The sequence below is a fragment of the Fusarium tjaetaba genome, assembly GCF_013396195.1.
Source record: "Fusarium tjaetaba strain NRRL 66243 chromosome Unknown NRRL66243_c0000320, whole genome shotgun sequence".
Lineage (NCBI taxonomy): Eukaryota > Fungi > Ascomycota > Sordariomycetes > Hypocreales > Nectriaceae > Fusarium > Fusarium tjaetaba.
In genome coordinates, this window is record NW_023501516.1 from 1 (window position 1) to 15,365 (window position 15,365).

Consider the following 15,365-nt stretch of genomic DNA (forward strand, 5'->3'; position numbering starts at 1 on the left):
ACCTAGGTAGGTAGGTACCTTAGGTAGGCGAGCTTTTTGAGGCAATGGTGGTATATAGGTAGATATGGAGTGGTTGATCTAACTGGCACTGAGGCGGCAGCAGCCAGTCACATTCGGCTGCCAGCTGGCGACACTGCCAAAGCCTCTGGTGAAGCATCATCCTGAAGGTGCACCGCATTCACTCCTGCCTTTTGCCTTCCCTGACTTCCATTGTCACCTCGCCGTCTCCGTTCCCACTTTCCTCTGTATCTTTCTTTCTCCCATAACTCCTTCCTTCACGAACTTCTTCCTCGCTATACCGCACTGTAAATATGCAAAGCAAGAGATTTACTGCGGAAACCACGCGACTATATCCGTATCTTTCCTTCCGTTTGGCATGTTATGCTGCCTTCTCTTCTTCTTTCTGTCTGTCTTCTATTCTCATCCGACCGAACATTCTCTGTTTGTAACTTCACTTTCGTCGTTACCACCGACGACTGCTTCTGGTGCCTTTGTTCGCTCTCTTTAATTGTTCGCTCGGCTTTGCTATACCAACTGCATCGAGCCCGCCGTCACTTGTTTACGACTTCTGTTTGATTGACTTGATTATACGTTTTCTATGGTTGAGATGCCTAGCAAGAGACACACTTCGGTCTGAGAAGCAACTTAAACCCAGGTATTTGCTGTGCTGATCGTCTGCACCTTTCACTGATACTACAACTTGACGCAACTTGATCATCCTTCGACACTCAAAGCACCCATACTATCACGATCCTTACCTCTACAAAAGGAAAGGAAGACTGTTTGAGATCGATAACAGGAAGTATCGACAGACATCCGTCTTACTCAAGCAGATCGATCAGTCAGTCATCTAGCTTTCCAAGATTCCAAACACCGAAATCATGGCTCGAGGTGGACGAGGAAGTCCAGTCCCTCGCCGGCCAGTTGACCTGACCGGTGTTATCTCTATCGCCGAGAAGAACGACTTGACGACTCTTATCACTGCCATCACAGAGAAGCTTCACAACGACATCAGTGTCATATTTGATTCTCCTCCAGTTACACCTACTTTGGGAGACTTGGGCGATATCGGCCATCATCACTGGCTGGCCTTGTCACTCAAGACAAATGGAAAAGAGAATGTGAAACCTCGAGCTCCTTCTAAATGCAAACCTATAGCAAAGGTGCCGCAGAAGGCCGCTGATACAAGCCAGTCCCCAGATAAGGAGAACTCGGATAGCAGCATGCCTCAGCTGAGGGAGCTTAAGAAAGAAGCTCTTATCTTCTTCCGAAAGTGGCAGTCAATCTTTCTGCAGCGTCTTCGCGATATAAGTGTCATGGAATCAAATGGTTCTCAATCTAATAGTCGTGGCCGTGGACGTGGAACTGCACGAGCTGTGCGAGGGGGACGTGTGGCTCGCGGTGGGAGAGGGGCTGGTCGCGGAGGTGGAGGCAATGGAGGTGTTGAAGGCCTAACACTGGCAACTGGTAGGTTAACAAAAGTTCCTTGATGTGTTGCCTTTCTCTGTTGAAGGCATATAAGTGTTTCCAAAGCTAATGTTAACCAGGTACCCCCCGCACCCCTTCAAATCACGTTGATCGCGAACTCTCTCGACGTTTCCCCCCTATTCCAACTTCCCTCTGGACTTTGCCACTCGATAAGCGCAAGCAGTTGCTGCACATCTCACTTTTGATTCTTATCTCCCTCCAGGAGTATACTGCATATGCTCGTATGACTCTTCTGAACCTGACCTCATCCCTGAATCTGCCCCTGAAGGTGCTTCACGAGGAAGAGAAGCGCATTGCGGAGGGTTTCAGCCAACTTGCAGTTGACGCAGCTATTGAGCAAGCGTCTGAACCGGATCAAGATGAGAATAAGCCTGTCCTCAAATCAAAGGCACGTATCGCTGCCATGACTGGACCCTTCCGGCTTGGAACACAGCTCATTGCTGTCGGCATCGGAACTCCCCATGGCGGGCTCGGACTACGTCTCCCAAACGCTGCTGGTCTTCTGGGACCTATGGCAGATAACGGCCCTTCTACTGGCTCGATGCTTGGAATTCATATGGCACGGCCCACTGAGAAAATGATTGAGTCGTTCTCCCGAGACATTCAGGACTTTGGACTTGTTCCTACCCGCGGAGGACTTCAAGGGGATTATGTTGATGCAAAAGCTATCCCAGCCAGCTGCCGACGATTACGCTTGGTAATTGCTATGAATGGTTGGGTCACAGACAAGGATAACCTCATTGGGCCTTGGAAGATTCTTGGAGATAATGGGGAGGTTTACGTTCTACGATGGGAAATGAACGTCCTCAACAACATAGGTACTGCCCTCGAAACGGTTGTGAAAAGTTCAGCCTGGGCCGCTGCCAAGAAAGCCATATCTTCGCGAACAAGTACGTTGAAAGTCCTTATGATTGGCGAGAAACACTGACATAAAATAGTTTTCACCAGCCTTATCGAAGCCACCTGGCCAATGGAGCTCATGAAAGTGAGCAAGATCATTGATAACCCCTGGAGCATGGGCATGGTGCGTGCTGAGAAAGCCGGCGCGATACTAGCCGACGCTGTAATGCGCAGCAAGATTCAAGGAGACCGTCCTGTATCCCTTATTGGGTTCAGTTTGGCAGCCCGAGCTATCTATGTTTGTCTGATGATTCTTGCTGAGAGGCGTCAGTTCGGCCTCATCGATTCCGTCGTCTTGATGGGCACACCCGCTCCTTCGGAGAGCCGGGTTTGGTTGACCCTCAAGAGTGTTGTGTCTGGTCGGCTGATCAACGTCTTTTCAGAAAGTGACTATCTTTTAGGATTTTTGTATCGTACATCCAACATTCACTTCGGCGTAGCAGGCCTGCAACGAATCCAGGGAGCAGATGGTGTCGAAAACCACGACGTTAGCAACCTTGTGAACGGACATTTGCGTTATTCCACCCTGGTTGGAAAGATTCTCAAGGACATTCACTGGGAGGACCTGGACTTGAACGCCTAGAAAGCGGAGAAGCTGCGCAGGACCACTTAGAACGAGAAAAGTGTCGGCATCATATTAGTTAGGACTGGACAGGATGAGAGTATATTTGCTAGTGGAACACCAACAAGATTGCAGAAGCCAGGTTTACATGCAAGATTAGGACCAAAATGCATTTTAGATGCACATTCCCAGAGGGATAGGGTGGTTATTGACGATCTTCTTTCTTTATATGAATCTCGTAGCCTCTAACTCCCTCAATTCCAAAGCCTTGACATAGTGCAGCACTCTGTCCCGCCCCTTATGCCGATGTGTATGCTAACAACAACTACCATGCCGCATCCTGCATGCATATGTACGTCTGTATGCTCTAGTTGAGAGGTAGTGAACCTAAGCATCCAGCCATATTGAGCAAATCAGAGATCCAATATGTGTCTATTATAGACGAGATGCAATGCTCTCTCTTCCCTCCTTTCACTCCATCTTCTTCTCATTTGGAGCTGTGCGTGCTGATGCAGAAGCATCTGACAGTTCTACCCTTAAAGGCCTTGACTTCTCCATGCTCTATTCGTCTAGAACTTCTTGGCACTCAAGTCATATATCTTATCTCTTCCCCGCCATCACCTAGATTATTACAAAACGTGGTATCGTACACAATAGGCCCTCCTCATTTTGCTTTTCTGTCATGTAATTCAACATCTTCTTGCTTGCCATAGGCGAGGATGATTTGTGTTTTGTAGTCATCGCACATTACAGCCATGGGAAGCCCCTCATGTAAGTAATTGATCCTTGAATATTTCATCCTCACGTAGGAGGGGTTGTGCCAAGCATGCTAGGAACTTGCTTTCGAATGAGCCCGCGAGCACCTCGCCCTTCGACGCGAGGCATGCCCTGGATAGAACGAGGCTCACGCATCAATGATCTATCGAGTCGTGCAGGCGTCCTCGTCACGACTGTTCGATACTCCCCTGGAAAGTTTCCCTTGGGCAACGGCACTGATGCAGTCCGCCAGATATGATCGGACGTGTCACCAAGCCAAGCAGGTATCTTGCTGTTGGAGCCGCCTCGAGGGGGGGCATAGCCCCCGTAAGTAGAGGCGCCATGAGATGCACGGATGGTGGAAAGGCGGGAAAGACCGGTCGATAACCCGGAACGGCCTCGGGCCTTCTTAGCCATGATGATCTCGTCAAATATACGGATCGAGGCGTTATTGGCTGGCTGCATTTCTCGGTCGTGGATAAACTCATTGAAGCCTTTTGAGTTCAGAGTTAGTGATTCAGAGCGTTCAAACGTTAAAGAGGTGTGGCCAAAACTTACACTGTGTTTCCCGCATCATAGTAGCATAGTCGTGCTGATCATGCGGGAGACTTTTGATAAAGCCATCCATATCAAAGGCATACAGCTGACCGTTCGCCTTTTGCTGTTTTGAAGGTCGTCCAAGGTACTTGCGGTATGTATACAAAAGACTTGCAAGACAGCGAACAAAAGCTGCTCGGATCCGGTCAGGGTGGAACGCCTCGGGGCAGACAAGCGAAGCATGGCCCAGACATCTGCCGTGGGAGAAGATCTTGCAACCTGTGCACTTGTAAATGCCATCTCCCTCGGCATGGTCATTGCAAATATTGCAGATTGATGTGTTGTCCTTGGGGATCCAGTTGAAGCAATGGCCCTCGACCCAAACTGTCGTCTCTGTGTTCCGGACAGGCTGAATCTGCATACTGGGCATGATGGTTGATGCCGCAAGCGTTGACTGTGCGTAGGTTGAAGGTGCATATCCATTCCCGTAACCACCACCGCCGCCGCCAACAACGGAGTTCTGAGAGTCCACTGAGATAGCTGAAATTGACAGGTTTGCTTGATGGCCGTTGAGGAAGGGGAGGTTTGGCTTGTGGTATGGCGGGTGCTTATCGATGCCAAAGGAGGAGCTGCGCCGCATCTTTTCTTCGCCAAAATGTCCAGAGCGCTTCTCTCGAAGAGTCGCCGCCAAAGCAAAGCCAGAGTCGCTTCGAGAAACGGGGGTGGAAGGCATTGGCGGGAAGTTTATTGAAACAGGGGATACAGACGACTGAGGACTGGTCTTACCAGACTTGCTTGTGCTGGGTCTGTCCGATTTACCATTGTCCACCTTGGCCGAAGCGAAAGCATTGAACAGTGGTGGCAGGACCTCATTTGGCGGGTCTGGCTCGCCAAATCCCGACGAGCTCTGGGTCACCCATTTGCCTAGAGTACTCTTGGGGGTTGCGGATCTGAAAAGGGTGGCATTCTCAGTGGAGAAGGCATCATAGGGGAAAGATTCCATGGCATAAGGAGGAGGTCCAGTTGTGACTCCATATCGCAGTTTGTGAGGTGCCGCGACCTGCAAAAGAGACATGAGTTTCCTTCGGGCCTGGCGCGGAAGTCGCACAGGTTGTGATGTAGCATCAATAGTATCCTTGTCCAAGTCAACAAGGACATAATCGTCCTCGGGCAGTTCAATTCTATCATAACGTCGCTCAATGCCAACGATATAGGGGCATGGTGCTTCGAGAGCCGACAGAAGTCGCGCAGGGAGGACGGGAATGAAAATACTCGACCATTTCAGAGGGTATAGCAGATTTGCTAGTGCATGACAGGCGAGGTGCAACATACTGGTGTGAGAGGACAGGAAGATGATTCGGGATTCGGTCATGGCATACTCGAACAGAGCGACAATGTTCTCGAGTGACAAGCAACGGAAGAGGGCGTAGAGATCGATTGATCTCGAACCAGGAATTTCGTTGTCTGCCTCCTTCCGAGCATAAAGTCGCAATTCGCGCACTCCTAGTTCGACCTGAGTCTTGGATCCTAGGGGATTGAATGCCTCGGTGCATAGGTTTACGACATATCGCTCGAGGGGTTGCCAGCGTCCCACGCTGGGTGAGCTTGGGGGAATTCTCAGGACACCCCCATCTGTCATGGGGGTAACGATAGCCTTGAGCCATTCTTTCCAGAAGGACATATTGGCTGCGTCTCGGCCCAAGATACCATATGCGCGTGGCGTCCAGAGTCCGCTCTCGCCAGCAGTGAGACCCTCGATCTTAGACGCGGCTCCATGTCTCAGGGGCCTAAGCATGTCTGTCATGAGGGTAATCTTTTCTTCCACAGTGCTAATTTCATCTTCGAGCCTCTCACGTGCTGGAGAGCCTGACGGGATTGTAGGGAGTTTTGCAAGGAGCTGTGATAGATGGGTGCGCTCGCCAGCCAAGCGAACTCCCAAGCTGGCTGCCAGCTCTCGCTCTTCCTCAGACATGTGACTTTGACGCCATTGCTCGCACTTCTTTTCCACTTCCTCTGCCACCTCAGCATTAAGAGCAGTCCAGATGATAATAGTTATCCCGTATAGCTTGGAGTTATCGTCCGAAGTCATAGTAAACCCGTGCCATGTAGATCGAGGTCGGTCATCGGACGAAACAATCTGAATATCGTTGGGAAAAGCAAACATGGGCACATAGTCAGGAAATTTCCCACGTCGAGCAATCTCATCTGTAGCCTCCTGGGGAGGATATCGGTCAAGAAGAACCGGCTCAAAGCGTCGTTTGAGAGGATGCATATCGGGGTCGGTGTTAAGGGGTTCGGGGGGTGGAATTACGGAGTTGTAATTGCTAAGTCGTCTCGTGGTTCGGATCGAGGCTATCATTATAAGTTAGCGAACCTCTCTGTATTTGCCTGACAGTTTGATAACATCAAACTCCAGAGCATGATGAGAACAAACCTGCGCGACTGGTGCTGATCCTGTTGCTGGGTTGTTTGCGCACGCTGTTCATATCCCTAAAGCTCATCTTGCGGCGGATGCTACCCTTAATGCTTCTGAGAGGACTCAGTCTGCCGCTGTCGCTTTCCTCTGCCTTGATCCTCTCTGCCCTAGGGTTCACCATTGGTGCACGAGCTTGCACTTTTGCGCCCGCACTAAACGTCAAGTCCTCGAGAAATACCTCTCTCTCAGCGGCAAATTTGACCAGAGCCTTATCAAAGTCGAAGTCGCCCATCGGCATAGAGCCCTCACCGAGAATGCCGCTGGGACCGGCATTTTGGCCATTGGTACTACTGTTGCCATTGCCATTACCGTTGGTATTGCCAAAATTAGGGGGGTTTATAGCACGAATAGTGGCGCTGCTGCGGTTGCTTTTGGTATTGCCGTCTGTCTCGTCGAGAGTATGTATGGAGAAACGGTCGGTGAGAGATATCCGAGAGAGACGATTGGCGGAGCCCTGGCGTGAGTGCCGTGCTTTTGCTCTTGGTTGGTCGCCGTTTGTGTCTTCATCCTCAGACTCGCCATCCTCGACAATGGTAGACTCGACGGGAACAACGACGGGGGCGGGCTGGGAGTTGGGATCGTGGTAGGACACCGACTCTACGCCGGCGATCCAGAAATAGTCGGCGAGAGGGGTCGATGAGTTCTCCATGACATGTCAATCGTAGTGTTTGGGCCACAAACGGGCGGAACAGAAGGGAATTGAGGGTCGCAGGCAAAAGCTATCGGGTCAGTTGCCAGTGTAGTCTGCTTGACTTGCTGTGGTTTTGATCTGAAGAGGTGGGCGATCGACAAGACAAAATCAGGTCAGGTTGCTGGGGTTTCAGTTAGGTCATGAACGACAGGACCAGTGCCAGGGCCTTTTTTTTATCAGGCGAGTACGAAGACAGCGATAACGGTAAGCTCAGCTGTGGGCGACTCACGACCAAGCGAAGACGGTTGCTTTTCGAGGCCGAAATTGGGTCAACAATAGGCTCGGAATGCGGTAAGTACAGATGATGCGCTCGAGGAAACGCAGCAAGCAAATGCTGTATGTGTAGCGATGAGCCAGTCGCCCAGAGCCGCTCCTGGTTGTACGTAACGGGAGCCAAAAGCTAGTTTAAAGTGGACGGGATGGACGAGCCAGCTGAAAACAAAACCGAACGGAGGGGATAAGGGAGATGCAAGAACTCCAGAAAGCCACCGAGCCCAAATGTTGAAGAAGAAAGTGAAGGAGTAGAAAGGAAAAAGGCCGTGATAAAGAGAGTAAGTAGAAGGATGAGATGAGAAAATGGCACAACCCAACCCAACCCAGGAGGAAGAACGAGGATTCAGTGTCGATCTGTGCTCATACAGTAACTTTTAGGTACCGTATTGGGTTATCTAACGAGGAACGTGGATGAAGTACAGGTACTTGTGGACGTACGTTGGTATCGGATACCTCGTTTTGCAGACCAAAGACAGCGACGGAGCATACATACAGTAGAATGTTGACCAGACCTGACCTGACCAGGGGGGTGTCGACGCACGCTAGAAACCTGGAGGAGGCTCCTTTTAGTGAGTGATTGACTGACTGAGGAGACGATAGAGCGGGCGATTGATTGATGAATTTAGGGTCCAAGTCCCAAATCTTTCTTATCCATGAAAAAGTTGGAGAACACCGAGCTGCAGCTTCCTTTGGTGGGCGCCTGTCCAGGGGTTTCCCGGGATGGCTGTCTAGCTCTCGTAGGGGCTGCCACACAATCCGTACGCCTAAAGCCGTGGGGTTGCAGTGTCGGGTGGTAGGGGGGACATCTTTCTTAGGGGACCGACCACTGAGAAGTGCGCCTGATATTCAACCGCTTGGAGCGTGACGACTTCTACCATCCATCCATTCCTCTTAGGTGCTATCATGATACTCACCGCTGGCTTCCATTTGAACTGCAAACAATCACTAACTCACAGCATAGGAGCATATCCCACAAACCGGGGCTGGGACGACAAGGGTTATTGCATACATACATGGCATTGTATGGATCATGCAGGTGAGTGAGTGAGCTGCAAATTCTATCGCTGTTTTTAACAGACCATAGATGTGCTTCCCTCAACAAGCTAGCAACAACAAATATCTATTAGCTAACCTTTCATCGAGGCACTTCACAATTGCCCAAGTCAAATAACAGAATCTACCAGACGCACTTCTGCTGCAAGGTACCTGACAGCTAGCTACTGGCTGACTGGCTTTTGGTGTGCTAAGGAAATTGACCGATTCCGCAAGCAAGCAAGCCGTCGATCTTGAGGCGTACGCCGTCGCTTTTTCCAAGCACTTCTATTCGACGGATGCACCCATCAACGGTTGGCCATCCACGTATCTAGATGCAGCACAATACATATTCACTCGGCTTTCTCTCTTTCTCTTCCGTCAGCCCTCCAGCCTCAGGGGTTTCAGGCGAGTGCCAGCGGAGATCCACGGGCCATAATAGTTTTGTTGACTGACGCCTTCTCCCATCCATTGTGCTATGTTCGATGCCCGCACCAGCATTCGTCAAGTCTGCTTCGGATATGGATATGCGCTCTTCACCCCCACCGCTCGTTCAACTCTTGTCGGTACAGTGTACATGTAAAGTCGCGCGTGTGGTATGCTCCACGATCATGCTGCAGACCAGGAATCGCTAGTTAGTGTCAGGTCTTATCCCCTGACCTCCAGGACGCAGGCTTCATGGGTGTCCCTCCCGTCCCCATAACAATACCCACTTAGTCGCCGTCTTTGCTCCATCAGCTAAGGAATGGGTGCCACATTATCCGTAGCTGAGCGAGCCAACATCCCAAGTGATGGTGGTGATGCATGTTGGTTGGAGTGCTTATTATCGACCATGGGTTCAGGTCTGCCTTCTGGACATACAAAGGAAACAACAGCCCTCAACTTAAAAATACTTCTATCGCAAAAGTCACGGTCCCGACGGGGCGGCCACGCTGCGGGTGCAACACTGCATACATACGATATGAGGCGTCAACAATATGTATGTATAGTTGGGCGTGCCTGCGTATGTATGCGGGATACTGTATCCGTCTGCATCAACATGCTTCATCCAGCTGCATGCTTGATGCAGTGGACAGGTGGAAAACGGCACTCATCACCGATGGCGTCTGATGAGTTGTCCTATTCTGTGATCTCCCCCTTTGTGCCTGATATCAGTCAAACCGAACTGTCAGTGCAGCAACAGCCTGATGTGCTGTCGTTTTGAAATGATGGATGGCCTCTCAAGGGTGCCTGCCGTACAGATACCTACATACACTTCACTACCTACCTACCCAGGTACAGAACAGCATGTTCCTGAGCGGCACGAGCAACCCGGCGAAGAGCGTGAGACAAAATCCGGTGTCCTACAGAACCGGGACACGGTCAGGGATGGTCTTGGTTTGAGTGTGAGTCTGTTTGTCTGGGCCAGTGTTTAGTCCCCATTGAAGTGCGAGATACCCCATTTGTATCGCCCAGGCCGAAGTCAGCCACGGGTTGCGTAACGGCTGTACGGGTGTTGGATAAAGTGCTTTGTGCCTATTCTCTGGAGCACACCGTGATAAATTAATGAGCAATCGAAGTTAGAAGGATGTGAAACCATCAAGCCCAAATACGTGAAAAGAATAAAGCCCCGATTGGAGTCTCACTGTCTTGTCCTCGTTTATTGCCGACCGCTGTCCCGTCCTCGCCGTTTTCGTGGGGACAATGTGTGGAGGGTGTGTCGGAAACGCTACACATATCAAGATCGATGTTTGGCGGGGACTCAAGACGACTTTGGTCTTTCTTTACTTTGCCTTGTCTGTTTGTATTTGTGATTCATTAGTAGTACTTATCATTCAATATATGACCCTTGACTTGATTGCCTCTTTGAGATTGGATGTCATGAGGGGCATTGCTTTTTTCGTGGATTCTTCCATGAATGCAGGGCGGGCGTTACATATTTGGCTGCCTACGTCAGTTGTGTCTCCATCCGACTTATTTAATCGATTATGTGTGGGTGTACTCTGTAGTTCAGACGCCGTCTGTGGTAGTTAGCGTCTCTCCACAATCTTTGCTGCAATAGGAGCTGAAAACAATGCGAGAACGAAGTTAAACGGACATTTTTCAATCTGCTCGCTGCTCTTGCTTTTTGTTGGTACAACCCAACGTGCGTGCGTGCGTACCTACCTTAGATTCCAAGGAAGGCTTGCCCTGACATCGTTCCTTCCGATCGACGGTCGAGTTGTACAAGGGAGGCAGGTCAGACGCTGGTGGTTGCCCGTCTCGAATCCCAAAATTGACAAAACCCTGTAGATCTTGCTGATGGAAATGGACGACTCTTGCCATTTACAGAATTTGACGCCGTCCTTGTGGGGCGAGGTCGTGATTGGACGACGTGATTCCTTAATAATATTTCCAACTCCTGTTCAATTAAACACGAATCTCTCTTTCAACCCCCTTTTCTTCTTCCATTTACAGGCTCAAGCTCAGTGATACTTCCCAATGAATATTCGATCCTGGGCCTAATAATTGACTTTTGAGGCGTTGCCAAATTTGGCACCAACGTCAATAGTCTAGGGGCAGTGGCCAAGAAAAGCCTTCTAACATAGGTCAAAGTCAGGGCCAACGACAAATGCCCCTGACGCATCTCATGGAATACGAAAGCACGAGCCACGTTGTGATGCAGGTACGGAGCATTGACGGTGATAGACGACACTCGACACGCGAGGAATGCCTCCGTAGTAAACACACTAATACACTAATACGCGAAGCAGACACGCTTTTTAAACATCCATCCTGCATCCACCCTCCACTCCATCTTTGTTTGTATGTACAGTATGTATGTGTACATGGGCCCTGCGTTGGCCAATCCGAGAGCCTTATTCAAGTCACCATCGACAAGACAGGAAATCAAGAAAGAATCAGGATCAATATGAAGAAACTTCGACTGGGGGCCTACTCAGCCCTGGCACTTCTCTCCCGAGTCGGCAAGTCCTTGAATTAACGTTCAGACACTGTCTGATTAAGTAGCCACACTCAAATCTAAACTTGGATACGGATTATTTGCTACTACAGAGGACTCATATAAATCTGACAGTCATCGGGCCAGCTCAAGTTGATCATATTATGATGGCCTAGCCCATTGCTATCTTTAGCAAGTCATGAGCCGAATCTAATACAAACTCGATCTTCCGACACATGACAACTCACCTTGTCAAATAATTTAGCCAGCCATATCTGACGACCCCTTCAAGCATATCGTCATGTTTCCACGCAAACCGAGCTATATTTTCTTGATTAGTATTCACTGAGTCACGGATACAGAACGACTTGTGCTCCCTTCGACTGCTCGCATGGGCATTCAGCTCTCCTTTGGACCGCGACCTGACACTAGGGGGCTCCAATTAGGCTTGGAATTTCCAAGCTTGCAGAAAGGCGTTGCTTCGTCCTTGTTCATCTCTCAGAGCACCCGTCCTTCATCGGTCCGCATGATGAGTGTCAGGTAAAGTGCCGAACAACCAAGCTAGGCCTGAGCGCATGGCCGTCACAGTCATACTAATGCCGCCATCCCATCCGCCCACAACACTTACACCTCGACGGCGTCGTCTGTTTCAGGTCGTTCTCCACGTTGGACCGTGTGTTACGTACCTGGCCATTGGTCCCCCATCTACGATAGCAAGTGCTACAACGCGGCTATCATCGATCTTAGTGTGATGCGTTGTTTCGATTGATATTCGCTCATCCCGGTCGATCGACATGGCCTCCTTATCCTAGTCTCCGGGGGGAGTTCTTTGCTTCTGAGGAGAATCTTTCGAGCTTGAAACAAAGTGGCTCGAGGATGAACCGGGTACGTCTCTGAAAATCTGATTTGAAATAAAGTCTGAGCCGACAGACTATACTTATGAGTCAACTGCTCAAGATTCCTGTACATATCCAATGCCCGAAACAGACCGAACAATTCAGGTATCACTCAGAATACAGCCATCGCCTTCGGAAATTCGATTTAGTCTCTTCAGTTCGATTCTCCACCTTACAACGATGTAATATGATATCAGCTCTGTTGCTCGATCCTGCATACCAACCACCATTCGTCAACCCTTCATGGAACACTTACCTTATATTATTTCGAGAACTGGGGGTGGCTCTTCCAACAAGTAGTCAGTGCCATTACTATCACTACTAATCATTTCTGGAGTGACATACTTTTCAATCCCTGTACCGAGTTACAATACGCAAAATCTTGCGGATACAAAGACTGTCACAGCTTTGTCTCATGGAATCATGCAGCTCATATTAAGTTGCCGGACAAGGATGGATCTTGCTGTGAAGTCAATGACGGTTCAAGCATGAAATAGTCATACACTGTCGACGTCATGGCCACTCAGCGACTCCTTTTCGTGCTCTTGTAATAGCAAGACGTAATCGGCAATTGGATGTGATGAAGTCCCCTGCCGTCAATCACTCAAATCAGAAACACTAGTAAGAACAAGAAGCATAATGTCTTGGTGATGAACAATGGCTTTACCATTAGCTCCCCGGTCTCAGACAAATGCTTGTATGGCACCTGGTGTGTCAAAGCCTTTAGATAAGGTTTAAGACACGGCTCACAAGCGAGATCGGCTTGAGAGCACTTTGTTCAGCCCTGGGCCCAGGATATCCATAGACTATCGAACTTTGCGGGCTGGGGGATAGACAGGAAGATCGTCACAAAATGTCGTGTGGAGGAGTCATAGCGTCCTCGCCATTAGCAACTGAATGCTGCGGGTATCATTCATTCGTCGTTTTGAGGGGTTCTCTTCAGCGTGCTGCGGCTCGTCTTGTGCCCAATTTCCCAGTAGCCAGATATCCTCTGTTTCCCATCTCACCTCTCCATCCGATTCCCAATGATCCAAAGATGATCCTCCCGTCCGGTGTCACCTCCACACCCGAATCGGTGCCGTCCTCTGCAACCACGAAGCAAACCTGCTCCACTTCACCTGGATGCAGCACCGGCTTCTCACTGCCGCTCGCCTCCCAGTTGCAGTCTCGATACCGCAATCCAGGCTCCGTATCTAGTACCACCTTCTCCAGCTGCACCACGTCTTCACTACAGTTCTCCAGCTGTGCCTCGAGCACCCATCGCCCGTGTTGTTGAGTGTTGTTGGAGTTCAGGGGACCCACCTTGGTCCGCACGATGAGTGAAGCTTTGCAGATAAACTGGTAAAGCTTTCGAAAAGTTCTTGTGCGTCCACTTGTCTCTGTCGCCTCGTAGTAGCTCACTGTTACCGCAAGCACGTGGTTACCCTCCTCCTTAAGATCGAACGAGACCACTTTCTGCAAGGTACCTCCAGACTCAAGATCAACTTCAGGTTGCCCGTTCGAGGGGCCAAGTTCAAGGCGCTGAACAGCACCCATACCAGGTGTCTTCATTTCTGCTTCGATGCGCACATCGCGAATATTTTTGGCAGCATCTATTGGTAGTTCATTGTTCGCGCAAAGAGTGCAGCTAAAAGTCTCGCCAACATAAGCTGAGCCAAATGATACTGGAAGGTTGACAGCCGGACTGAGAAGGAAAGGCGATGGGTTCGAGGCAGCTTCGGAATGATACGCGAGCGAAGCGGGGATCGGGGATGACTTGATGGATGCGCCTACTGAGGAGGGTGGATCGATCGGGTATTGAGTAACGAGCGACGGACGCGACAGTCTTGAAGTTGATTGTACGTTAGCTACCTAGGTAAAGCTCGGAGCCAACTGGACCTAGACTCATATGGCTAGGTAGCTCACCGAAGCACTTTGAGCGAGATAGAATGGGGCTCCTTGACTGGGTCGTGGGATGGATATCGCTGATGGCTCATCTTGCCATATTATTCTCGGGGCAATTGTTACAGTGTAATGCAATCGAGATAATCAAGTGTATTGAGTACCTTAGTCGTATGTAGGTGGCATGTCTAACGTAGATGTCAAGGTTTCATGCGATGCGACGAGGATGGATGTCGGGTCTCTTATCGATAAGGAGACTGCCCCTCATCGGGCACGTTCACACTCTCAGTGCTTTGCATCATGCCGAACCACATCCATTGCGCGTTCTCGGAATTCATCGGCTGCAGAGTGAAAACATGGATGCTAATATAAGAACTAATGACTAATTCTTACGCTGCATATTAGTATCTACAACTTCTACAAGCTAGAGCCATTAGAAACGCCATGTCCCTGGTCTGTCAGATAGTAAATATACTTTAATAAGAAACGTCACCTTCTTCACTGCGAGTGTAATGTAATGTGCTTCGACCTGCAACATGTCATTCCTAAAAACCAACTTTGCGACCTACTGGAAAGCAATGCTGCTATTTCTTAATCGCATCCATACAAAGATGGTTCGATGTGAATTCCTACTCAAATAGCTCGTAATCGCATACGAGACCTGAATCAACACTCTTTCTTTCTGCAATGTAAACTGGAGCGTTCACGTACATAGCCATGGAATTCCATATCCAGCGGCATGCTTTTCTGTCAAGATCTGTAATTCTGTGGCTCCCCTTTGGTGATGGGTGACCCAATCAAGAATCAGAGGCCTGGTGGAGGGGGAACCTGCAAATGTTAGCATATACCCAAGGGGAAGATATCTTGTACAATCCGAGCTGAATATCTCGGCATCTATGCCACATACCGAACCGTAGCTCCCACCTGTTCCGGGAGGGGACCCAGAAGGGGGA

General features: G+C 49.8%; 3 protein-coding genes across 3 annotated transcripts; 1 reads left to right on the forward strand and 2 right to left on the reverse strand.

Annotated features, from left to right (window-relative positions):
- Positions 1 to 881: 881 nt before the first annotated feature.
- Positions 882 to 2,971, forward strand: FTJAE_12132 (uncharacterized protein; the record flags this gene model as incomplete). Its single annotated transcript, XM_037345149.1, has 3 exons — positions 882 to 1,467; positions 1,548 to 2,378; positions 2,427 to 2,971. 3 exons carry the CDS (start codon positions 882 to 884, stop codon positions 2,969 to 2,971), a joined length of 1,962 nt encoding a protein of 653 aa, XP_037200821.1.
- A 780-nt stretch (positions 2,972 to 3,751) lies between these two features.
- Positions 3,752 to 7,368, reverse strand: FTJAE_12133 (uncharacterized protein; the record flags this gene model as incomplete). Its single annotated transcript, XM_037345150.1, has 3 exons — positions 3,752 to 4,200; positions 4,265 to 6,595; positions 6,678 to 7,368. 3 exons carry the CDS (start codon positions 7,366 to 7,368, stop codon positions 3,752 to 3,754), a joined length of 3,471 nt encoding a protein of 1,156 aa, XP_037200822.1.
- A 6,102-nt stretch (positions 7,369 to 13,470) lies between these two features.
- On the reverse strand, positions 13,471 to 14,507 carry FTJAE_12134 (uncharacterized protein; the record flags this gene model as incomplete). The annotated part of the gene is made up of 2 exons (XM_037345151.1): positions 13,471 to 14,356; positions 14,437 to 14,507. 2 exons carry the CDS (start codon positions 14,505 to 14,507, stop codon positions 13,471 to 13,473), a joined length of 957 nt encoding a protein of 318 aa, XP_037200823.1.
- Between the last annotated feature and the right edge of the window lie 858 nt (positions 14,508 to 15,365).